The 25,362-nt window shown below is 45.2% G+C and overlaps 1 protein-coding gene across 7 annotated transcripts in view; it reads right to left on the reverse strand.

Moving 5' to 3' along the window:
• The window catches only part of LOC119390134 (uncharacterized), a 282,319-nt gene that overhangs the window by 233,506 nt on the left and 23,451 nt on the right, over nt 1-25,362 (reverse strand). For all 7 annotated transcript variants that reach the window (XM_049413916.1, XM_049413925.1, XM_049413922.1 and 4 more), the window contains exons 8-10: nt 23,599-23,871; nt 21,007-21,059; nt 8,403-8,589 (exon numbers count right to left, since the gene is read on the reverse strand). In XM_049413916.1, the coding sequence (XP_049269873.1) occupies nt 8,403-8,589; nt 21,007-21,059; nt 23,599-23,871 (513 nt within the window). The remainder of the gene's footprint in view (nt 1-8,402; nt 8,590-21,006; nt 21,060-23,598; nt 23,872-25,362) is intronic.

Genomic DNA, 25,362 nt, shown 5'->3' on the forward strand with positions numbered 1-25,362 from the left:
GATTATTTTTTGCATCAATCGACTGACCCCGCCGACGGTCAATTTTCGTGTTTGTTAAAGCATCTGAGGCTTTCGCATTAATATTGCGTATTGAACGTTAACAACCTGGTCTTACATACCAAACTGTCCTCCACCATGTCACCTCTTTGCCATGCGCGAAACAGCTTTGCTTATCATCCACTTCACAGAGTGAAATGGCTCCTCAACTTTTTTAAAATGTTTATTGTGATAACAATTATATGGACACTCTCCGCGGGTTTTTGCCGTCGCCATTGCCGTAATGTTCTGTATAAAGACCAAATTATTAACATCACCACACGCATTCTAGTCACGGGTAAAATCTCGCGAGCGCTGGCGACGAACGCGGCTGAACCGGAGATTAAACTAGCCGGCCGTCTGTCTCCGTCGCACGGACAGCGCATGAGATAACATCTTCCCGCGTGCGCGCCTGCCGTCGATTGCTCATCAAACAGAGAGGAAACGCCCCACCGGTCTTTCGTAAGGAGCATGAAAGGACGCCATGGGAGCGGAAGGGGGGGGGGAGGGGACCGCATCGTTCGAAGGGCGCAGTCGCTTGCGCGCGCGCTATCTCGAGGCATCAGGAGACGGCTCGTAAACTTGCTGTGCTCTCAACGCTTACTTCGTGTTTAGAGAACTTAGAGCAAGAAAACGCTTCGGTTCCTGGAGCGGCCATATTCCCTTAAACCAGTGTTTTGGTGAGTTACGCGAGATCGGATCCAAAAGAGTTAGCTGATAGCCTTACTTCGTTCAACAATACAATTTGTTGGTATCGCATTCATTGCTTCGCCCTTAAGCGAAACTGAGTTTTTTTAACTGTCAGCTATTCACCCACGAAAGCGAAGGGGCGGACGTGTAACATGGGGTAGCCGCTTCACTGTGGGCTGTCAGCGACGGGCCCGCTACTGACAGCTGCGCATTTGCGGCTGCTCCGACCAGCAGATATGCTTTTATTAATGATATGACATTTTTAAAAAGCAAGCAAAAAATTCAAATTGGAACCCTAGCACGTGAGCTCGAAAGGGCAGGGCCTTTTAGGGGGTATTTACCGCACAGTGATTACAAACTCGGACCACTCGGACGTGCTGGTATAAGCAATTACGAAAAAGCTCTTCCGAATGAAGATCCATGGATAAAGTATATCTGAGGAAAAGTGCATGTGAACGCGTTTCCACCGTTCGCGTGCTCTTCCATAGACGCGAACCAAGGAAAATTCGATATTGTCCCATATATCTACTGCTAGCGATCCCAGATTTCATTCCGCGATGTCCGGAAACAGAAGTGACAGACATTTTAGCAGCACACATGTAGTTATTACTGAACATTTCTTTCCTTACGTGCCGTGCGACGCTTGAAACGAGCTATCAGCAGCGTTTCTAGAACATACGACGTCCGCCGATGAATCGCCGTCGCACTTTCTCGCTACCGAGAGGCCTAGACGTCACGAGCCTCTGCGGAGAGCGCGTTTTGCTGTCGAGCCGACTTGCAGAACAGAAGCTGCGTCGGCACCGTGCTTGGCATTGTGGCTTATTCGGGACGCACGCCCGAGCGCTATTTATTCAGCGGAATAATTCTTGGTCCATGGTTGCGACTTTGGCAGCCCCAAGATCAAGCTGCACATGTTATGACGCGCCGGCCGTGCGATTGCCGGTGATAGACGCCCCCAAACCCGAGACTTTGGCGCAGTTTGGCGCAATTTTCGTCGATATTATCAGGATGGCGCAGTAAATACAATTTGGCGCACTTTGGCGCAGTTGGCGCAGGAGTGGAATCACTGAAAATGTAACAACGGAGTTCTGTACCTCCAACCTGTCCACAATGAGCATTTATTACACGTGTTCTATTAAACTAAATGAAACTCTGCAACTGCCATGTGCAAGCAAGTACATGAGCAGATAGAGGGAGGACAGTGACCTGGGAAAGCTGAAGGGTTCTCCCAAAGCCAGAAAGTTTCAGAACCCTTGGTAAAGTACACTACAGCTGAAAAATTAAGAAGCCTACACTTTTCATGGGTGACACACCAAATGAAGTATGTATCATGGCATTAGAATGTTATTGTTCATTTATCCTTAACACTGCACCATATGACATGCAATGATGGGTCATAAAAATCGTCAACGAAAAATGCTTTATTCATATTGAAGTTATTAATGTTTATGTAAGAAGAAATTGCAGAAAGTCAGGTTTTGATAACTGAGTTTAACGACACCGTAAAAGTGTTTTCACCGTACAACCGAAAACTGTCATTTAGACAAAGCAAGATATGAACTATTCTTTCAGTAAAAGATTTTTAAATGCCTATACTTAGAAAATATCTATAGGTGGTAACCATATATTAAAGGAGCCACATTTTTCTTTTGTTCTCACCATAAAACTTGGGTGTGCGTTACAATCTAGTACAACATACTATTACCATCGAGCAAATACAGCAACTATAGCACAAACCTTAAAATGGCCTAAGAAATTTTTAAAGGAAGCCATTCAGTATTCTTTCCTTGAAACGCCCTACAAAAGAGTTGTACCATCAAATTATAGTGAGCAGTCCAGTGCTGCCCTTTCCTCTCGCTCCTGCTCCTAGCATCAAAGAATACAGTCGAATCCACTTATATAGTGGTAAGGACTTAAACAATGTATCAAACACTATAACAATAAGCAGCTGCTGCACCATGAATTTTTTAATGTATTCTATGGGGAAATAAACCCCTCACTACATGGTTCCCGTGCTGCGTTATCGGTTACAACTATATTATGTAGATGCGAGTGTCTCGTGGAAAAGAAAAGGGATGCTCAAAACGCTGGAAAAGAAAGAAGAAAGTAACCAAACACACAAGCAAAGCGTGTTATGGAATACAGTCAGCTTTCCAGCATTCCCCGCATTCCCAAACTCACATGTACAATGTATACTATGGTGAAATAAATCCCTTACTACATGGTTCCCGTGCTGCATTATCGGTTACAACTATATATGTAGATGCCGAGTGTCTCGTGGAAAAAAAAAGGAATGCTCAAAACGCTGGAAAAGAAAGAAGAAAGTAACCAAACACACAAGCAAAGCGTGTTTATGGAATACAGTCAGCTTTCCAGCATTCCCCGCATTCCCAAACTCACATGTACAATGTATACTATGGTGAAATAAATCCCTTACTACATGGTTCCCGTGCTGCATTATCGGTTACAACTATATATGTAGATGCCGAGTGTCTCGTGGAAAAAAAAGGAATGCTCAAAACGCTGGAAAAGAAAGAAGAAAGTAACCAAACACACAAGCAAAGCGTGTTTATGGAATACAGTCAGCTTTCCAGCATTCCCCGCATTCCCAAACTCACATGTACAATGTATACTATGGTGAAATAAATCCCTTACTACATGGTTCCCGTGCTGCATTATCGGTTACAACTATATTATGTAGATGCCGAGTGTCTCGTGGAAAAAAAAAGGAATGCTCAAAACGCTGGAAAAGAAAGAAGAAAGTAACCAAACACACAAGCAAAGCGTGTTTATGGAATACAGTCAGCTTTCCAGCATTCCCCGCATTCCCAAACTCACATGTACAATGTATACTATGGTGAAATAAATCCCTTACTACATGGTTCCCGTGCTGCATTATCGGTTACAACTATATATGTAGATGCCGAGTGTCTCGTGGAAAAAAAAAGGAATGCTCAAAACGCTGGAAAAGAAAGAAGAAAGTAACCAAACACACAAGCAAAGCGTGTTTATGGAATACAGTCAGCTTTCCAGCATTCCCCGCATTCCCAAACTCACATGTACAATGTATACTATGGTGAAATAAATCCCTTACTACATGGTTCCCGTGCTGCATTATCGGTTACAACTATATATGTAGATGCCGAGTGTCTCGTGGAAAAAAAAGGAATGCTCAAAACGCTGGAAAAGAAAGAAGAAAGTAACCAAACACACAAGCAAAGCGTGTTTATGGAATACAGTCAGCTTTCCAGCATTCCCCGCATTCCCAAACTCACATGTACAATGTATACTATGGTGAAATAAATCCCTTACTACATGGTTCCCGTGCTGCATTATCGGTTACAACTATATATGTAGATGCCGAGTGTCTCGTGGAAAAATAAAGGAATGCTCAAAACGCTGGAAAAGAAAGAAGAAAGTAACCAAACACACAAGCAAAGCGTGTTTATGGAATACAGTCAGCTTTCCAGCATTCCCCGCATTCCCAAACTCACATGTGCAATGTATACTATGGTGAAATAAATCCCTTACTACATGGTTCCCGTGCTGCATTATCGGTTACAACTATATATGTAGATGCCGAGTGTCTCGTGGAAAAATAAAGGAATGCTCAAAACGCTGGAAAAGAAAGAAGAAAGTAACCAAACACACAAGCAAGCGTGTTTATGGAATACAGTCAGCTTTCCAGCATTCCCCGCATTCCCAAACTCACATGTGCAATGTATACTATGGTGAAATAAATCCCTTACTACATGGTTCCCGTGCTGCATTATCAGTTACAACTATATACAGTCGAACCCGTTTATAACGAATTCGAAAGTGTCGCGAAAAGTGGTCATTATATCAGTAGTTCGTTGTATATGGACTCGCCCTTAAAAACGTGCGCTTAGCGGCCAAGAGGTTTCTTTTTTCTTTGCACTTTTATTAAAGTGCTAACAACCCCCTCAGTGACAAGCTAAACCTTTTCGCGTCGTGAAGCGACGCCCGCTGCGTGCTCACGAGTGAATTAAACGCCTTTGCAATGAGCTGACACCGTTTCACCGAAGCGCAGTACCGCGACGTGGAGCCGATCATCCCTGGCTAGTTGCGTGCAGCGCGTCGCCTACTCGGCTTGCGGAGTCACTGCCGGGCCGCTTGCTGTATGCCGTATGCGCGCGTTTGTATGTTCTTCGTGCTTGCTTCACTCCGAACCGTGCACGGGTGCGGCGACCAGCCTCTTCGTTCAACTCGGCGAAAAGCATTTTGCAAGCAACGTGCACTCTACGTCTCTGCGATGATCTCGCGGCCCTGCAAGACGATGCGCGGTGCACTTGAGCTGCCCCCTAGTCAAACACACAGTATACGCTCGCTGTCAGTGCATCGACGTTTCTCGGTGCCCGCGCCGCTCAACAACAGCGAGCTACTTTTGTTTCTACAAAGCGAGGCGCACTTTAAAGCGGTCTCGCACGACGCGGCGGCGGCGAACTTGGGAACGGCAGCATGGCGCGCTCGTACTGCCGTCAATCCACAGTGTACGGCATATGCCGCACGTGCAGCCGAGCAGTCATCTACAGATGACTGTGATAAGGTTGTCGGCTGTAAGTCATAAAGGCACGTTCATCGACGGCCGCCACCTCGCCTTCGCTCTTTTCTGATGCTTATCCGCGAAGGCACTGCCGCAATCGCGCGGAAGTCGTAATCAGCGATCGACCGGTCTCTGCTGTTACCGAAAAGACGCGACGACTTTTTGCGGCACATTGTGGCGTCGACGAGTTTAGGGACGCAGTGAACCCTTATGCGATGGAAAGTTGTCGCGGTTATCACTTCTTGCACTTATGCCTTCTTGCGTTCCAAGGCATTGTTTGGTTCATCACAGGCTATCGTAGCTGCAGAGAACAGCGTCAGGAAAGGTTACCGTGCGAAAGCTGACCGCAAGGCTTCATGCTGCCGCCTATTTTTTTTTCCTCACTGCCATTCTCCCACTGAAGAAACGCCTGGAAAGTGAGCGACCTTGCTCACAGTGTCCGAAATCTGCGTGCGGTGCTCTGCGATCTGGGATATCTTAGTCGCGAGTAAACTGGAGTGGGGCACGCACGAGCGCGCGCCCCTGTCACGCTTTAGAAGGCATGTTCTAAATTTTTTTCGCTTCGTATACGCCATATTTTTACCGCGACTGTGTCTGAAGTGTTCGTTGTAAAAGTAGGAGGCTTTAAAAAATGTTCGCTATATGTGGACGCAGCTTCAATGGTTAGCATAGAAAAATCGTAAGTGCACCCGTTATAAGTGGGTTCGACTGTATGTAGATGCCGAGTGTCTCGTAGAAAAGAAAAGGAATGCTCAAAACGCTGGAAAAGAAAAAAGAAAGTAACCAAACACACAAGCAAAACGTGTTTATGGAATACAGTCAGCTCTCCAGCATTCTCTGCATTCCCAACCTCACATGCCTGTCCCCCACGTCCCGACATGTCCGGTGCATTTCCATGTGTGAGAATGATCCTGCCGTACCCCATACGCTGTGGGTGAGCTTGGAAGGATGCTGCTAATGCCCGTCGTCTTACCACACACACACAGTGAGAGAGATGAATGCACAAGGTTGGGGAGCAAAAAATAAAGGGTGGGGGTAGGGGGTTGCCAGGCAAGCAGAAGCTGGAGGGAAGATAGCACTGTCACACCCTACGCTGCTGGTAATCTGTGGCAGGTTCAAGTGCTGCAGAGGCAAGCAAGATAGCAATGGATACTTAAAAGACCCCTGCGACTTGCAGCACATGATGGGAGTGTGTGGGTTGGCCGCAAGAGTCAATGAAGTACAGCAGGCGAAGTTGTGCATCCTGTTCACACATGAAGTGAGGTTCACATGTTGAGTTAAACGAGCCAAGAGAATCTACAGACCGAAAAATGAGAGGAATGGCACTGGCTGCTTTGCCATTATAGCACTAGCAGCTCTGACTCCGCCCCCCTACTTTTGCGCGGTTAAGACAATTACCGATTAGAAGAGAACTTCCATGGCACTAAAGTATTGTTATAAAGGGGGTAAACTGTATATATTAATGCAGTAAGGCACTACAACTAAAGTGCCTGCATATACTGTGTTTGAAAAATCTGCATCCTTTACTACAATGCCGAAATTAATAGTTTGCTTCGTGCAGAAATCAGGGTAGTGCGACAAACATGCAGCTAGATTTCCCCTGAAACACCAGGCTTCACCAGATACACAAAAACCATACAGGAAAGACAACCGTATATACAAGGTATATACAGGTGTCCAACCAGCCCAATTCAAAACACTAATACTAGGTAGTTGTACTGCCTAAGCAAACATCACCGCAACAAGGTGCCTATCTCCTTTGGGTTGCACCGCTCCCAGGCAACATGATTGAATTCATTAATGATGTATACAATTAACTGAACATCTTTATGGAACCTGTCTCAGAGACCAGGCCTTTATGCATTTTTTATAGCCTCTTCTCACATCCACGTCAGCGAGCAACTGCTTAGTAAACTACCTAAAAAGTAGGGCTGTGCAAATATTCGAACATTCGAATATTTTTCTAATAGTGTTTGCTATTCGATTCGATTTGCACCAGAATTTGACTATTCGAAATATTCGAACTTCCGGAAGATAAATACAGTGAATGTCCGATTTTTGGGATGCTCTAGGGACCGCGAAATCATCCGAAAAATCGGGCAGTCCAAAAAAAGAATTCATGCTTTTTTATTCTGCTCAAGCGGTCAAATCGACACGGCCACGTACGAAATAGCTTCACCATCTCCCAGTATACCTATCAGGCATTTTGGTGTGCCCAGGCTCCCGTGAATACATTCGGTACCTGCAGCGAACCCCGCTAACTACGTGCCAACCGCCAATTGCAAATTTGCGTCTCGTGGTGATCGTCACTGATACCAGCAAATTGCGGAATAGATAACGGCTCTCTCACATGGAGCGTTTGGAAACGACGCGTAACACAAAGACTGTGGCGGAAGAGCGGACGACATCTCCGCCTTTCCCCAATGCGTGTGCGCACGTAAACGTGAGTTTGCATTACTTCAATGGGACGAGTAGCAGTGCCACGAAGGTGTCCGAAAAACAGTCAGCGACTGTATTCTGAAGGTTTAAAATCAAGCACCTGTGCCCCTTATACAAAGACTTTCATTGCAGCAGCATAACAATTAATGAATTTGAGCATAACGCCATTAAAATACAGCATGCCACAGCACAGCATGTGGGTTCCCAATACTTGGGAATGATTGACTATTACTTTTTGAGCGAAAAGAAAAATGAAGCAAGAAACACGTCACAAGCACAAACTGCCAACAGGAATCTTAATGCAAATTTGTTTATGCTTAACTCTCAAACAAAGGAAAAAAAAAAAAAGGCTGGAACGAAGCCATGAATCGTCAGGCAGCTAGCTGCCTTCTTTTCACTCGTTCACCGCTTCGCACAATTACAGGATAAGCGAGTTGAATGGCGTGCTAACGCAGTTTCTGCTGCTTCAAATATCTCTCGGGCATGTTGGCCACTGCTCCCGAGTAAAGCTGCACACTTTTAGAACTCGAGGTGGCACCCTCGGCAGCCTTCGAGCCCTCTATGAACAACCAAACCCGTCCATGATAAGTTTGTTACGACACCTACACACCTGTCAGTACCTCATTCGGAGCCCCATTTTCGTGCAAAAAGTAAATCCTTCCGCACTACTTACCTGTCTCAGCTGAGCCTTGCCGGATAAGCACGGGCGGCTTGAAGGGCCCTCCCTGGCGAGCCCGAATCACCGCCTTTTTGGACGGTGCTGGACACTGAGCCCCACACTCCGCCCCAGGTGTCACCGCGACAGCACACGCACCCTCTTCACTGCTGGGTCCACTGCCTTCCATGTGCAGAGGCATTGCCTGCAGGTTGAGGAAATTGAAACATGAAAACTGCCACAATAAACATAATCAATATGACAAAGGGGTAAAAAAATAAATCAATATGACAAAGTGGTCATGGGAAAATGAACACCATTTATTAACCATGAAAAAGCAAGCAGAGCCCAAGCTCAGAGCCAATGCTTCACCAAGGGTCATGGCAAAGGTAAGCCTCCTTGGCAAGCTGTTGACTACAGGCTGAGTTTTCTGTCACTTAAAAACCACTAATCATATGAAATACTGAGCTATTTGCATTACCAATACAAATAAATGGCCAATGTTTGCCAACCCCCTGCTGCACACACATGCACTTACCTAAAGCCTAAACAGCACGCGGCCACAATTTCATAGTAATGCATTTAGCTACCCTTCTTTGCTTTCCATGCTTCATTCATGGTCAGAGCAATGCTTTACCCTCACTATCAATGGCATTTGGTCTTGAAAGGTGGACAATAAGAGTGGAATTGAAGGAAAGCATTACAATAAGACTGCAGCCCAGTGACCGTGCTATGATTTCCGAATGACCACAGACTTCCCTCCCCGCCTTCATCAGCACAGACACTGAGGGCACCACATGAAACTGGCTGAAGAAGTCGGCAAAGACCATTACAGTTGAACCCATTTATAACGATCCCACATATAACGATCTATCGGTTATAACGACCATATTCGGGTGCACTCACGATTTTCCTATGCTAACCATTGAAGCTGCGTCCACGTATAGCAAACATTTTTCCAAGCTTACTTTTACAACGAACACTTCAGACACGGTCGCGGTAAAGATATGGCACATACGAAGCGAAAAAAAGTTAAAACAGGCCTTCTAAAGCGTGAGAGCGGCTCGCCCACGCGCGTCCCCCCTTTCGGTTTATTTGCGACTAAGATATCCCAGATCGGCGAGCACCGCACGCTGATTTTGGGCGCTGTGAGCGAGGTCGCTCACTTTCCAGCCATTTCTTCAGTGGGAGAATTGCAGTGAGGAAAAAAAAGAAAGTAGGAAGCAGCATGAAGCCTTGCGGTCAGCTTTTGCACGGTAACCTTTCCTGATGCCGTTATCTGCAACTACGACTACCTGCGATGAACGAAACAATAGGGAGTTTTCGAATAGCGTACGCAAAGCTTTGCGTTGGCTTTTCGCGCAACTGCGCATGCGTTGTACGCTAACCGCTTGCGGGCTCCCGTTAAGTGACGGAAATAGCGGGCCGCAAATGTTAACGCTAACTTAGCGTACCCATGAAATGTGCCACGTGCAGTAGCAGCTTAAAACTCTCTTGGCAGTGCTGCTGTGGTCTGTAGGGATATTCATATTTTAAACCTTTTAAATTACACACTTTAAGCAGGGCACTAAAATCATTCTGCTAATAAGACAAAGGACTTGAGCCAGCGACTCAGCGCATTTGTAGAAAATCATCAACACTGTTTTAGGATCCCATTAATGGGTACTGTATGTTACCAAGAGTAATTTTCTCTGTGTGCCTTCTGTGTCACCCCTGACCATGCCCCTGAAATACACACTCATAAATTAAGGAAATGGAGAGGGTGTGGTGTACATAAGTGGTTGTGAACTTTAAAAACCCTGTTAACCACACATTATTACTTACTGTATTATGAGAAGATAATATTTGTGAACAGTATTCTACAGCGAAAGCTGTCATGAGATCACAACAACAGCCAATTTGGTGGCATACCGTATTTACACGATTGTAAGTCGACTCGAATGTAGGTCGACCCCCCTAAAATCGCACATCAAGAGAAAAAATAAAAGTGCGAGAGCATTTCATAAAGGAAATTTATTTACAATGTCGCTGAAGAAAATCTCAAATTTTGGTGTGCAAAGCTGGCTTCACCACAGTGCTTCAAAGCTATGCAGAAAAGTTAGCTTCGCGGCAATACGCGGGGATTTTTAGAAAATTTTCTAAACTAGTTTCAGTTTCGATTGTAAGTCGACCCCCCAACTTCGGACTTCAAATTTTGATAAAATTGGTTGACCTACAATCGTGTAGATACGGTAGTTGTCTGCCGCTGCCGCCGCCACCGGTGTCCATAAGTACCGTCACGCACAATGAGAAAAAAAATCCAGGATCAAGCATAATTCAAACCCAGGCCCTATGCGTGGCAGTCGAGTATTCTACCACAGAGCCACACCGGTGCTTGAAACTCCTCCGCAAAAAGATTTTATACAGACATCATGTCAGGCAAGGAACCGCGTTAATAGAAGTAACATAGTGTGGTAGAAGAGTAATATAACACCAGTCATCATACAATGTGAATTAGTATTTCGGAATACAGGTATCGAAATACATGTGCTGGAAGCCTAAAATGCAGATACTGAGATACATTTGTGTTTGACGTAGCAGAATATTTGGGAGATACTTTTGTGACAAGACGGTAAAAGTATACAGTCGAGCCCGACTATATCGAACCCATTTATATCAAATTATCCCGTATATCGAACAATTTCTAAACACGGTAAATTTACATTGAGAATATATAGCAAAAGTTACTGTTACATCGAACGAAAGTAGCAACGACAACCGATATATCAAACTCCATGTGCCTCAAAAGTGCCCCAGCAAGTTGGCTTTCCCTCACGGTGGCGGGGAAAACTGCCGGCGCCACCCTAGAAAAAGTGGCTTAGACCCGGTTGTGCACGGGCGAACACCCCCCTGCAAGAAATGATCCTGGCCCGCTCGCAGCGCTTACAGCCAATCAGAGGCCGTTGTGCTTTCTCCGAGGCGCGGAGGCGGTAGAAGTGAGCGCCATTTTTTCTTTCTTTATGCTTGTGTGCCTGCTGCTGCCTGCTTTCCTCGAGTCCTCATTCAGCGTGGTCCGTGCTGGTGGTGTTGCCTGTTGGTGCTCTGTGAACTTTATTGGCACGCTGTCGTCATGGCTTGTGCAAAGAGGCAGAATTTGCCGTTCGCCGCGAAACTCGAAATCATAAATCGGGTCGAGCTCTTTCTATGTTGAGTAGATCGTGGGCAGATGTCACAAAGGAGACGATCCAGAACTGCTTTAGGCATGCCGGCTTCCGCATGCCTGGTGATGACACCCCAAATTCTGATGACAGCACTGAAGACACCACAGGTGTTTCCGCCGAAGGTTGGAGCGAGCTGGCAGAGTTCCCGGGAGCTATCGACGGATCGACATTCGACGAGTTCATCAGTGCGGACGATGATGTCGCCATCATGGGTCAGCTACAAGATGAGGACTACGTTGCAGACGTCGCGCCGACCACGAGCCAAAGCGACAGCAATAAGGAAATTGACGATGGCCCGTTGCCTACATCCTCCGAAGTGATTAGTGCACTTGCGTTGGTCCGGCGCTATTGCGTGAATGTGGAAGGTTGCGGCCTCAGCTGCTCTGACTCGTTGGACAACGTGGAGGCGTGCGTGCTGTCGCAGGCAGCGAAGTCGTTGACACAGAAGAAAATCCAGGACTATTTTGTTCCAAAGTAGGGCACGCAAGTAAGCCACCATATTAATAAAGTACTTTTCTTATTGTTATGTGCCTTTGTGTCAAATCCTATAGCGGGCCTATATCGAATTATGCCATATATCGAACTAATAAACGCTTTTTGGCGAGTTCGATATACCCGGGTTCGACTGTACTGCGCATTTGGCTAGGTGACAACTCAAGTGCACCGCGCATCGTCTTGCAGGGCCGCGAGAGCATCGCGGAGACGTAGAGTGTGCGTTGCTTGCAAAATGCTTGTTTTCGCCGTGTTGAACGAAGAGGCTAGTCGCTGCACCCGTGCACAGTCCGGAGTGAAGCAGGCACAAAGAACGTACAAACGCACACATACGGCACAGCAAGCGGCCCGGCAGTGACTCCACAAGCTGAGTAGGCGACGCGCTGCACACAACTAGCCAGGGATGATCGGCTCCACGTGGCGGTACCGTGCTTCGGTGAAATGGTGTCAGTTCATTGCAAAGGCAGTTAATTCACTTGTGAGCACGCAGCAGGCGTCGCTTCACAATGCGAAAAGGCTTAGCTCGTCACCGAAGGGGCTGTTAACACTTTATAAGCGCACACTTTTAAGGGTGAGCCCATATACAATGAACTACTGATATAACGACCACTTTTCGCGACACTTTCGAGTTCATTATAAACGGGTTCGACTGTATCAAACGCTGGACAAGCAAAACGACACTTAGACAACAAATGATGCAAATTAGAGCTGTGCGAATAGCAAAATTTTGGGTGCGAAGCGAATTCGAATAATAAAGATTGAGTGAGAATCGAATCGAATAATTTCGAATAATTTTCGAATATTTCTCAAACATTTTTCAAATAATTCGAAGTGAAATTACACAAAAAGTTGCAGAGAATCCCTAAGTATGTTCTTGTGAGATAGCAACATGAAAGCGTTTCTTTTCGCTAGGATGATGAAGCGCTGGTGGGGTCATATTTCATAGTTGTCTTTCTTATCAAGAGTGAGGCAATGTAGAGGCCGAATTGTATTTACAGTGATGCTACCGAGGACTTCTGATTTGGAGCAATTTTTGGAGCAGCAAAATTTCCGTTTTGGAGCACTTTGGAGCAGCAAGATTTTCATCTTGGAGCACTTTGGAGCAGATAATTTTGCATCTGGGAGCACTTTGGAGCAGCGAACTTTACATCCCAGAGTGCAATACAGAAGCATATTGCATTAACATTCAAGCACCTGAGTATTATTATGGGGCTCAGCTAGAAATATTTCGATTCATTGCAAATCTCATGGAAAAAATCATCTCAGGAGCATAGGCGTGCGCACAGGGAGGGGGCAGGGGGGGGGGGGCGCCCCCCTAATCACCTAAGAGGGGGGGGGGGCGCAAAATCTCCCCGTACATTGACCCTTGCGATAGCAATTATATGGACACTCTCGGCGGATTTTTGCCGTCGCCGTTGCCGTAATTTGCCGTATAAAGTCCAAATTAATAACATCACCACGCGCATTCTAGCCGCGGGTAAAAGCTCGCGAGCGCTGGCGACGAACGCGGCTGAAGCGGAGATTAAACTAGCCGGCCGTCTGTCTCCGCCGCACGGACAGCGCATGAGATAACATCTTCCCGCGTGCGGGCCTGCCGTCGATTGCTCATCAAACAGAGAGGAAACGCCCCGCCCGTCTTTCGTAAGGAGCATGAAGGGACGCCAGGGGAGCGGAAGGGGGGGGGGGACACGTCGTTCGAAGGGCGCAGTCGCTTGCGTGCGCGCTTTCTCGAGGCATCAGGAGACGGCTCATAAACTTGCTGTGCTCTCAACTCTTACTTCGCGTTTAGAGAACTCAGAGCAAGAAAACGCTTCGGTTCCTGGAGGGGCAATATTCCCTTAAACCAGCGTTTTGTTGAGTTACGCGAGATCGGACCCAAAAGAGTTAGCTGCTAGTCTTACTTCGTTTCACAATACAATTTTTTGGTATCGCATTCATTGCTTCGCTCTTAAGCGAAACTGAGTTTTTTTAACCGTTAGCTATTGACCCCCGAAAGCGAGGGGCGGACGTGTAACATGGCGCAGCCGCTTCACTGTGGGCCGTCAGCGACGGGCCTGCTACTGACAGCTGCGCATTTGCGGCTGCTCCGACCAGGAGATATGATTTTACTAATGAGATGACATTTTTAAAAAAGCAAGCGAAAAATTCGAATTGGAACCCTAGCACGTGAGCTCGAAAGGGCAGGGCCTTTTAGGGGGTATTTACCGCAGAGTGATTACAAACTCGGACACGTGCTGGCGGAAGGAATTACGAAAAAGCTGTTCTGGATGAAGATCCATGGATAAAGTATATCTGAGGAAAAGTGTCAACGCGTTTCCACCGTTCGCGTGCTCTTCCATAAACGCGAAGCAAGGAAACTTCGATACTGTCCCATATATCTACTGCGAGCGATCCCAGATTTCATTCCGCGATGTCCGGAAACAGAAGTGACAGACATTTTAGCGGCACTCATGTAGTTATTACTGAACATTGCTTTCCTTACGTGCCGTGCGACGCTTGAAACGAGCTATCAGCAGCGTTTCTGGAACAGACGACGTCCGCCGATGAATCGCCGTCGCACTTTCTCGCTACCGATAGGCCTAGACGTCACGAGCCTCTGCGGAGAGCGCGCTTTGCTGTCGAGCCGACTTGCAGAACAGAAGCTGCATCGGCACCGTGCATGGCATCGTGGCTTACTCGGAACGCACGCGCGAGCGCTATTTATTCAGCGGAATAATTCTTGGTAAATGATTGCGACTTTATTGGCAGCCCCAAGATCGAGCTGCACATGTTCTGACGCGCCGGCGGTGCGATTGCCGGTGATAGACGCCCCCAAACCCAAGACTTTGGCGCAGTTTGGCGCAAATTTCGTCGATATTATCAGGATGGCGCAGTAAATACAATTTGGCGCACTTTGGCGCAGTTGGCGCAGGAGTGGAATCACTGTATTTATGTACATGATTTGGTGCAACCAAAGTGTTGCCGACAACACTTTACAAGTGATAGGCAGAGATGCCATTTCCTCAGCCTCTCCTCCTCTTTCAACTTCTGTGGAAGCCCAACTGATGTGGCAGACAAGGGTGTGCTCCCTTCAATTCCGGAGTTCCAAATCTGCCTTGTAGACGTCGACGTATAAGAACATCTGAAATTTTGGATGCTAAAAAGCTTCGGCGTCCGATTTTTCGGACTTCCTGCCCAAATTTCAGGTCCAAAACAGCATTAATTGTGCCCCCAACTCTGCCACATCTTTCATCTCCATATTGGAACCAGCATTTTCTTGAGTTAATACATTTGCGACCGTAGCGGAGCTTGAAAGGCAGCTTTGCCGCAACACAGGGGTGTAATGAGGTGAAGCATATTGAAAATCTAGGGACCACTTCCAAACGGACGTTGACTGTCTCTTGGCTAAGTTCGATCGTAACGGACCTTGAAAGGCAGCTTTGCCGCAGTACGGGGGTGTGAGGAGGTGAAGCATATTGAAAATCTAGGGACCACTTCCAATCAGACGTTGACTGTCTCTTGCCTAAGTTCGACCGTAACGGAGCTTGAAAGGCAGCTTTGCCGCAATACGGGGGTGTAATGAGGTGAAGCATATTGAAAATCTAGGGACCACTTCCAATTGGACTTTGTCTCTTGGCTAAGTTCGACCGTAACGGAGCTTGAAAGGTAGCTTTGCCGCAGTACGAGAGTGTAATGAGGTGAAGCATATTGAAAATCTGAAGGGGTCACTTTCAACCGGACGTTGACTGCATTTGTCTTTGGGAAGTTCGAATAGTTCGAATAGTAAAATTTCAGTGCGAATCGAATCGAATAGCAAACACTATTCGAAAAATATTCGAAATTTCGAATATTCGCACACCCCTATTAGAGCTGTGCGAATAGCAAAATTTTGGGTGCGAAGCGAATTCGAATAATAAAGATTGAGTGCGAATCGAATCGAATAATTTCGAATAATTTTCGAATATTTCTCAAACATTTTTCGAATAATTCGAAGTGCAATTACAGAAAAAGTTGCAGAGAATCCCCAAGTATGTTCTTGTGAGGTAGCAACAAGAAAGTGTTTCTTTTCGCTAGGTTGATGAAGCACTGGTGGGGTCATATTTCATAGTTGTCTTTCTTATCAAGAATGAGGCAATGTAGAGGCCGAATTGTATTTATGTACATGATTTGGTGCAACCAAAGTGTTGCCGACAACACTTTACACGTGATAGGCAGAGATGCCATTTCCTCAGCCTCTCCTTCTCTTTCAACTTCTCTGGAAGGCCAACTGATGTGGCGGACAAGGATGTCCTCCCTTCAAGTCCGGAGTTCCAAATCTGCCTCGTAGACGTCGATATATAAGAACATCTGAAATTTTGGATGCTAAAAAGCTTCGGCGTCCGATTTTTCGGACTTCCTGCAAAATTTCAGGTCCAAAACAGCATTAATTGAGCCCCCAACTCTGCCACATCTTCCATCTCCATATTGGAACCAGCGTTTTCTTGAGTTAATACATTTGCGACCGTAGCGGAGCTTAAAAGGCAGCTTTGGCGCAATACGGGGGTGTGAGGAGGTGAAGCATACTGAAAATCTAGGGACCACTTTCAATCGGACGTTGACTGTCTCTTGCCTAAGTTCGACCGTAACGGAGCTTGAAAGGCAGGCTAGTAGCATAGCGCGGGAAGACACACGGACAAGGAAGAGGTACGAGACGAACACAAGCGCTAACTTTCAACAACGAAAATTTTATTTTCAGGATCGGTCATATATACACACACATGAAATCACGCGACCGCAGTGAGATATTTTCGTTTACAACTGATAGCACATGGAAAATTGCGTTCAATCTTATCCGTCACACAGCGTTTAAACATGGCAACCAACCTTAACTTCGGGCATGCGTAAATATTCAATTTCTTTGGTGGATAATGACAGTGACACCTTGCTGATACAGTGGTCGCCGGCGGAAGAGAATGCGATCTGTCCTATTATCAGTCTTACAGGCTCCGATTTACTCTTGAAAGAATGGCAGTATTCTCTAGTACCGGGTGGCATGCACACGTTTTGCAGTGAAGGCTAAAAACCGTCACCCTGACACCCTTTTACTTTATTTCGGTGTTCCCTCAACCGTCATTAATGCATCTTCCGGTAGCTGGCCTATGTAACCATTGCGCACGAGAGGGGGAATGCGATAAACAACGCCAACAGCGCATGGGACAAACTGATCCTTGTGGTTTTCTTATCACAGACCGACCGGTAGTCATTACCGGATTAGTAGCTCTACATAGGGGTGCTCAACTTGTTCGGAGCTGAAAAGACCACGTTTAGTTTTCTCGCGCCTCCTATTTTCTTCAAACTGTGAGATAACTGATGTATGTAAGGTATTACAGCTGTTCTCTTGGGTTCACGCCCGTTACCTTCACCGTTGTCGGGGCGGCACCTGTTCGAGCGTTCCTGCTTTAGCACCTTTTCCGCTACTGACACTAGCACATGTTAGGATAGCCGGCGTCTTCCAGACGTGTAACCTGTTGATGAAAACTTGCCTTCATTAGGTGAGGGCACGACTTTTTGAGGGCATTCTTGCAGCACACGTCAGTTATACCCCTCTTACCAACTTGGAATGAGCCGAATGATACAGGAGAAGAGGTTTGTTAGCACTGGGGCTGTAGGACCAGCAGGTCAGATTGTCGGTGAACATGAGGTGAACATCGAGAAACCGTAGTGAATTCATCGACCGGCATTTCGAAAAGTCACGTCAAGAGGTTTTAAACACTCGCGAACAGTTATGAACGCATCGTCACACTCCTTTTTAAAACTCTATGCTAGGGCAGTCAAGAACAACCACGAAGTCGTCCACAAACCTAAAGGCTTTTCTAAAGACTTAATCTCCTGAGGCGTTCACACATGTCTGTGTCTAAGTTCACTAGAAGCAAGTTACTAAGCACTGGAGCCAGGCACGAACCGATGCAAATCCCCTTTTTCTGTAGATAAGGCTTGTTGTCCCACTGGATAAAGGTTGATGACAGGTAAAAACTCAGCAATTCTAAAAACCCTTCAGTAGAAACACCTGTTTCATGAGAAAACCTAACGGCGCCATAACTGTCAATACATTCTTCGACACAGTGGATAAGTTCACTGTGCGGAATGGAATAATACAAATCTTTAATATCTGCTGAGAAGGCCTTTAGACCCCCTTCAGCGTTACTTTTAAAAAACTCGATAACGTCATCCGAACTTTTCACGAGAAAAGGGTCACATATGTCAAGAACGTTTAACTTCGAGAGCAAATAGCGCAAGAAGTTGAACCTTCAAAGACTAGGAAAAGATGTACTAAAGTCTGACAAGAAGCTACTAGAGGTTCTTTTCAGCGCTAAAACCCACAAGGTCGGTGTCCCTTTCCGCGTTATAGTTTCTGAGAGAGGTACTTGCAGAAGGAAGTTGCGCGCTATTTGCTCTCGAAGTTAAACGTTCTTGACATATGTGACCCTTTTCTCGTGAAAAAGTTCGGATGACGTTATCGAGTTTTTTAAAAGTAACGCTGAAGGGGGTCTAAAGGCCTTCTCAGCAGATATTAAAGATTTGTATTATTCCATTCCGCACAGTGAACTTATCCACTGTGTCGAAGAATGTATTGACAGTTATGGCGCCGTTAGGTTTTCTCATGAAACAGGTGTTTCTACTGAAGGGTTTTTAGAATTGCTGCGTTTTACCTGTCATCAACCTTTATCCAGTGGGACAACAAGCCTTATCTACAGAAAAAGGGGATTTGCATCGGTTCGTGCCTCTGCTCCAGTGCTTAGTAACTTGTTTTTAGCGAAATTAGACAGAGCCATGTGTGAACGCCTCACGAGCAGTAACCGTCTTTAGAAAAGCCTTTAGGTTTGTTGACGATTTTTTGGTTGTTCTTGACTGCCCTAGCATGAGTTTGAAAAAGGAGTGTGACGATGCTTCATAACTGTTCGCGAGTGTTTAAAACCTCTTGACGTGACCTTCGAAATGCCGGTCGATGGATTCACTACGTTTTCTCGATGTTCACCTCATGTTCACCGACAATCTGACCTGCTGTCCTACAGCCCAAGAGGCTAACAAACCTCTTCTCCAGTATCATTCGGCTCATTCCAAGCTGGTGAAGAGGGGCATAACTAACCTGTGCTTCAAAAATGCCCTCAAAAAGTCGTGCCCTCACCTAATGAAGGCAAGTGTTCATCAACAGGTGACACGTCTGGAAGACGCCGGCTATCCTAGCATGTGCTAGTGTCAGTAGCGGAAAAGGTGCTAAAGCAGGAACGCTCAGAACAGATGCCTCCCGACAAATGGTGAAGGTAACGGGCGTGAACCCAAGATAACTGCTGTAATACCTTACATACATCATTATCTCACAGTTTGAAGAAAATAGGAGGCCGAGAAAACATAAACGTGGTCTTTTCAGCTCCCGAACAAGTTGAGCACCCTATGTAGAGCTACTAATCCTGGTAATGACTACCCGGTCGGTGCTGTGATAAGAAACACAAGGATCAGTTTGTCCCATGCGCTGTTGGCGTTGTTTATCGCATTCCCCTGCTCGTGCGGCAATTGTTACATAGGCCAGACCGGAAGATGCATTAATGACCGTTGAGGGAACACCGAAATAAAGTAAAAGGCGTGTCAGGTGACGGTTTTTTAGCACTTCACTGCAAAACGTGTGCATGCCACCCGGTACTAGAGAATACTGCCAATTCTTTCAAGAAGTAAATCGGAGCCTGTACGACTGATAATAGAGACAGATCGCATTCTCTTCCGCCGGCGACCACTGTATCAGCAAGGTGTCACTGTCATTATCCACCAAAGAAATTGAATATTTACGCATGCCCGGTAGTTAAGGTTGGTTGCCATGTTTAAAACTGCTGTATGACGGATAAGATTGAACGCATTTGTCCATGCGCTATCAGTTGTCAAACGAAAATATCTCACTACTGTCGCGTGATTTCATGTGTGTATATATGACCGATCCTGAAAATAAAGTTTTCGTTGTTTGAAAGTTAGCGCTTGTGTTCGTCTCGACCTCTTCTTTGTCCGTGTGTCTTCCCGCGCTATGCTACTAGCCTGTTCAAGATGAACCAACAAGCCCATATCGGTACCCTAGTTGAAAGGCAGCTTTGCCGCAATGCGGGGTGTGATGAGGTGAGCGTATTAAAAAATCTAGGGACCACTTCCAACCGGACTTTGTCCCTTGCTAAGTTCGACCGTAACGGAGCTTGAAAGGCGCTTGTGCCGCAATACGAGAGTGTAATGAGGTGAAGCATATGAAAATCTGAAGTGGGTCACTTTCAACCGGGACGTTGACTGCATTTGTCTTTGGGAAGTTCGAATAGTAAATTTCGGTGCGAATCGAATCGAATAGCAAACACTATTCGAAAAATATTCGAAATTTCGAATATTCGCACACCCCTAGTTTTCATGACAGTCGCACAGACTGCCATCAGCCAGTTTCCAAGACCAAGCCAGATTTTTCAAAAATTCCCTGACTTTTCCAGACATGTCCAAATTCCCTGACGATTCCAGGTTTTCCCGGTTGGTAAACACCCTGAAAAGTTGCGATGTGTTGCCTCTCATTTCAACATGTCTCTGAAAATTCTGAGATAATGCAAATGCCAACACCAGGCACATGGGAAGACTGCACACAAGAAGCGACCAGCCTTTGCTCCCGACCACAGACTCGTTAATATGTATAATCTTAACCTGAAGCCATGAAGAAACGTTTGGTAACCGACATGTTCTTGTTGAGCTCAGCCATCAGTGACATGTATATTCACTTATTTTCCACTCTGTGTGCATTTACTACATGAAATAATGTAGCTATGTCTTTCACCAAGAATAATAAACTACAAAGCTTGAAATGCCCCAGTTCATCACCAGCAGAAGGCTAGAATTTGACGCCCCATGAATTTCATTAGCAGCAATTAAATTTGACTATGTACGTAATCATGACTCACCTCTTGCGGCTCTGGCCTAAAAACCAAATCTGGAACTTCCTGGTTCACAGACTCTGTAAGAGAGAGAAAAAAATGAATGCAAGAGCAATAGTTCGATATTATGCATCACATATCACATAATGAAAATGTACACAGCTGAACTGTAGCTCTCCTCGATTGAAAGCTGTCAACCTTCCAGCAAAGTACCAAAACAATACAAAGAACTCTTGATTGAAACTGAAGCAGTGTATTCATTAGGAAGCACACGAAATTAGCACTAAGTTCTGGCAACTCATGCAATGCAAAGGTGCAGCAATGCTTCGTCCAACTAGTTCAAAGCATGGATTTTTAAGTCAGGAAAGACAATCTCGTATAGAAGAAAAGAAGATTACTTTTAAGGGCTCGTTTTTCTTTGTTAGACAGAATATTAATGAGAACTAACAGACAATAATGCCAAGGAATAATGCCTTGGTATTATTGTGCGTTACTTCTCATTAATCTCATATAGAAGCAGCATCAAAACAAAGTTGCCTACTCATGCCTGCAAAAACAGTCATGTACTACATGCAAATTGTTTCCAGAGGTTCACTGAGATACTGATTGTGCCCGTGTCATAGGTATACCATACATTCATTGCGTATCTCACAGGTTAAAGAAAGTAGGAAGTAGATAAGGCGTTAATGTTGTTTTCACGGCTGCCAATAAGCTAGGATAAGACTTGTGCCGCTGTGCAGAGGAAAAATGAGCCAGTAAAAGGCAAGAAAGTGAACCGATATTTGTTTCGTAAAGCACACCAACAAATTCACTGATTGCCGTACAAGTGAGGTGTATAAGGTCCCTTTCAGCTGCGGCCGCTTCTACGTAGGACAGACGGGCCGATGCATTTACCAGGGATTGTTGGAACATAAGAGATCGCTAACCGGAGGATCACCTTCTAATCTATCTTTACATTGTCGAGAGTGTAAGTGCACGCCAAAATTTGATGAATGCGCAGTTCTGTACTGGCATAGGAATGAAGAAATGTGCCTGATGATTGAGGCATGGCATATCGAAAATGGTGGTAGTGCATGCCTGAGCCCACCATCGATTAACTTGCATAAAGATGAAATCAAATGCCTCAACAGTTACCTTCCACGCAGACCCACATGCGTGCCAGATTGATAGGTTCACCTATTGCATGGGCATGCACAGATAAGTTTTCATGCCTTCTTTCTTTTCCGCCGTTGTGCGTCTCTTCAGTTGTTAGTCGGCGTTTGTGGTGTCGCGACTTCTTTCTGGTGTCTGTGTTTGCACGCCCTGTCTTTTTAGAATGAATACTTACCAACTAGCTCAACTCTCTGTTATTATAACCACTTGTCTATGTTTCTTGTTAAGGATGAATCGGCAGGACTGTAAACTTGCATCCGTGCATATGCACCTCGCCCAATAGGTAGCGCAACAAAAAGATAAAAACAAGAAGGCACCTTCATCTCATCTACTCTGTTATCCAGTGCCACTTATGTCAGTCATGAAAGTAAAGAAAACTCCCACCAAAATCTGCTTTCAAAGATTGGTCAGACAAACTGGCACCTGATTTGGTTCTTAGCTGCCTGCAAGCATAGACAGAATGTGCCTTGTACAAGCGATGAGGTGACCATGCGAACAAATGGCACAGCTACAAAGATTTCCTATTCCCACTTTGTGGCTCATCCTGAAAACTTTTTAAAAGCAAATCTGCAGAGCAAGATCATTTTCCTAAGCCAAAGGAAACAATTTGCTTTCTTAATTAAGGGGGGGACACTGCTCTTAATAAAATTTCTTTATTTCTTGATTTTGATGAAACTTGACATCTTTATATATATTTATGTGCTGATTTCAAATATCCAATTACTTTTCTAGTATATTGTGTAGTTTCTAAAGTACAAAATATTTCACATGCTTATTGGGGAGCAAGATTATTTCTAAACTGAGTGTGTTACAAAGCAAATCAGCATATCACAATAATCTGCTATCGGAACTGTGCGCAGTGCAACAAAAATGGATGTTCTAAACCCATTTGAACAAAAGTTACGGTATGTTGAACATTAGCAAGTGAGTCAATTTTGAGCTGGAATTTCACTCGTGAATGTTGAACATACCATAACTATTGTTCTAATGGTGTTAGAACATCCATTTTTGTTGCACTGCACACAGTTCTGATTCCAGATTATCGTGATATGTTGATTTACTTTGTAACTAACTCAGTTTAGAAAACATCTAGCTCCCCAAAAGACACATGTAATATTTTGTATTTTAAAAACTACACATCATATTAGAAACGTAATTACATATTTGAAATTAGCACACAAATATACATAAACTCGGGAAGTTTCATCAAAATCGATCAAGGAATAAAAAACTTCTTTTCAAGTGCCATGTCCCCCCTTAATATGGAGTCATTCTAGTGGAAGAGAACGGATGTTACACAGAATATGTTATGCATGGATGTACGATCAATTGAGGTTTGACTTAGTGATGACCTGGTTTAACAAAGGCAGAAAGCAACCTGGACAAGCCAGTCAACAACTTTAAGTTCAACAAACCAACCATCACTACATGGCACACACACTACTTCAAGAACTGTCTCACGCTTGCCTATTGTGACCGCAGCGCCATCTTCGGGCATTTCCGTGGCTGCTACCTCTTGTTCATGAGACTCGATGCCCAATGAAGCTGGTTGTTCCTCTGCATGCTCTTGTGCCACCTGCAGGTCGTGTGTGCTGTGCCCTTCTCTGCTCTCCTCCGCTGCAGCCATCCCTTCCTCGTAAACCGAAGCACCACCACCATCTTGAAAGAACATGGACATTGTGCCTTCGTCTCCTGACTCAACGTACTGGTGCGACGGCTGATGCAGGCTCCCTACAGTACCTGTGGATATGACAAAATCAACAAGAGAAACGAGGCTTCATTTATGAAGACCACAGATTGAAAGTGAGAGCTTGAAGTACAAAATAAAGCACAGCATTGCACACAAACATGACTTGTTCAGGCCCCAATTAATTCTGTCGGTTGAGGCTTTAGTTTCACCACATCTCTTGCACCTTAAGAAACACAAAAATCAAACGGCTGCAGAACAAATTGTGAATTTCCAACAAGCAATGCGTACTCCATGTGATAATCTTTAAACGGGAACGTCGGATATAAGAACATGAATGATTTCATGTCTAGCACATTCAAAAGGCACTCATCCATGCCATTGGAAAAATATGCCTGATGTAAAACACAGTAAAAAACAATGAAATAAGTGGAATTGTTCCATGACTAATGACAACGACACTGAAAGTCAAAACCCAGAATCCATTCTATTGCCGCATTGTTAGCTCCGCAGTGTTCTCCCGGCTGTTGTTGTAGCCATGGGGTCGGAACAAATGTGTGTGGAACGAGTCTTCAAAAAACTTAAAACTTCCGCTCTATCTTCAAAAGAGCGGAAGTTTTTAGGTATTAACACGTGATGTGGTTTCCTTTTTGGTGTTGGTTTGTCGAGTTTTTTATCTTGTATCCTTTCGCTTTTGCTTTGTGATTTGATCGCGGCTTCTGGGTTTTGTTGCTCTTGCGATTGTCGATTGAACTTGCTCTGCCAGATTCTACACGCATGCGCAACAAGATGCTATTTAAGCAACTGTGGTGGTCAATAAAGATTAGTTCAGCGCTTGTGCCGTCCTTTTTTTTTCGCGTTTTGTGTATCTGTCTTAACCCGGTGTGCACTGCCGTTAATCGTGAATGGAACGAGTACCCAGCCGTCTACCTTCAAACTCATTTTCATAAAACATTCCAGACATATTATTCAAACTTTCAGTACAGTCCCAGTCACGTACCGTGCTGCGGATGAAGGATTTGCAGTGCTTAGCGAAATTGCAAACGAAACCACTGTGCCACGAAAAGCGTTTTTTTTTTTTTTTTTTTTTAAAGCCGTTCGAACATTTTTATGGCCAGTGCGACTGCCTACCTTCGGGTTGGTGTATGTTTGACAGAGCTGAGGCAATCGCTGAATCAAGCGATTCGGAGAAGACACGGAGGGGACGGTTGAGTAATTTGGAGAAGGCGCAGAGGGGGGAAATTAGGCACGGCGGAGATTCAGAAGTACACGAGAGGGGCTTTTCTGCATACCTGAATGAGAGTTTTTGGCTGGAGAATGTGTCATACGACCGCTGTTTTCCGCGGTGCTGAACGTTGCTGTCGAATAAGCGTATTTTCCGGGAACGTATTAACCGGAACGTATTGACACGTACCTCTATTAGGTTATTTTTAGTTTTCGCATTGCGCCAGGAAATCTTACTAAGCAGGAACGTATCAACGAGGTTCTATTGTATCTAACTACAACAGACCTTCATAGTGAAGAGACTTTTGGTCTGTTGTAAA

Source organism: Rhipicephalus sanguineus, chromosome 1, assembly GCF_013339695.2.
Source record: "Rhipicephalus sanguineus isolate Rsan-2018 chromosome 1, BIME_Rsan_1.4, whole genome shotgun sequence".
Classification (NCBI taxonomy): domain Eukaryota; kingdom Metazoa; phylum Arthropoda; class Arachnida; order Ixodida; family Ixodidae; genus Rhipicephalus; species Rhipicephalus sanguineus.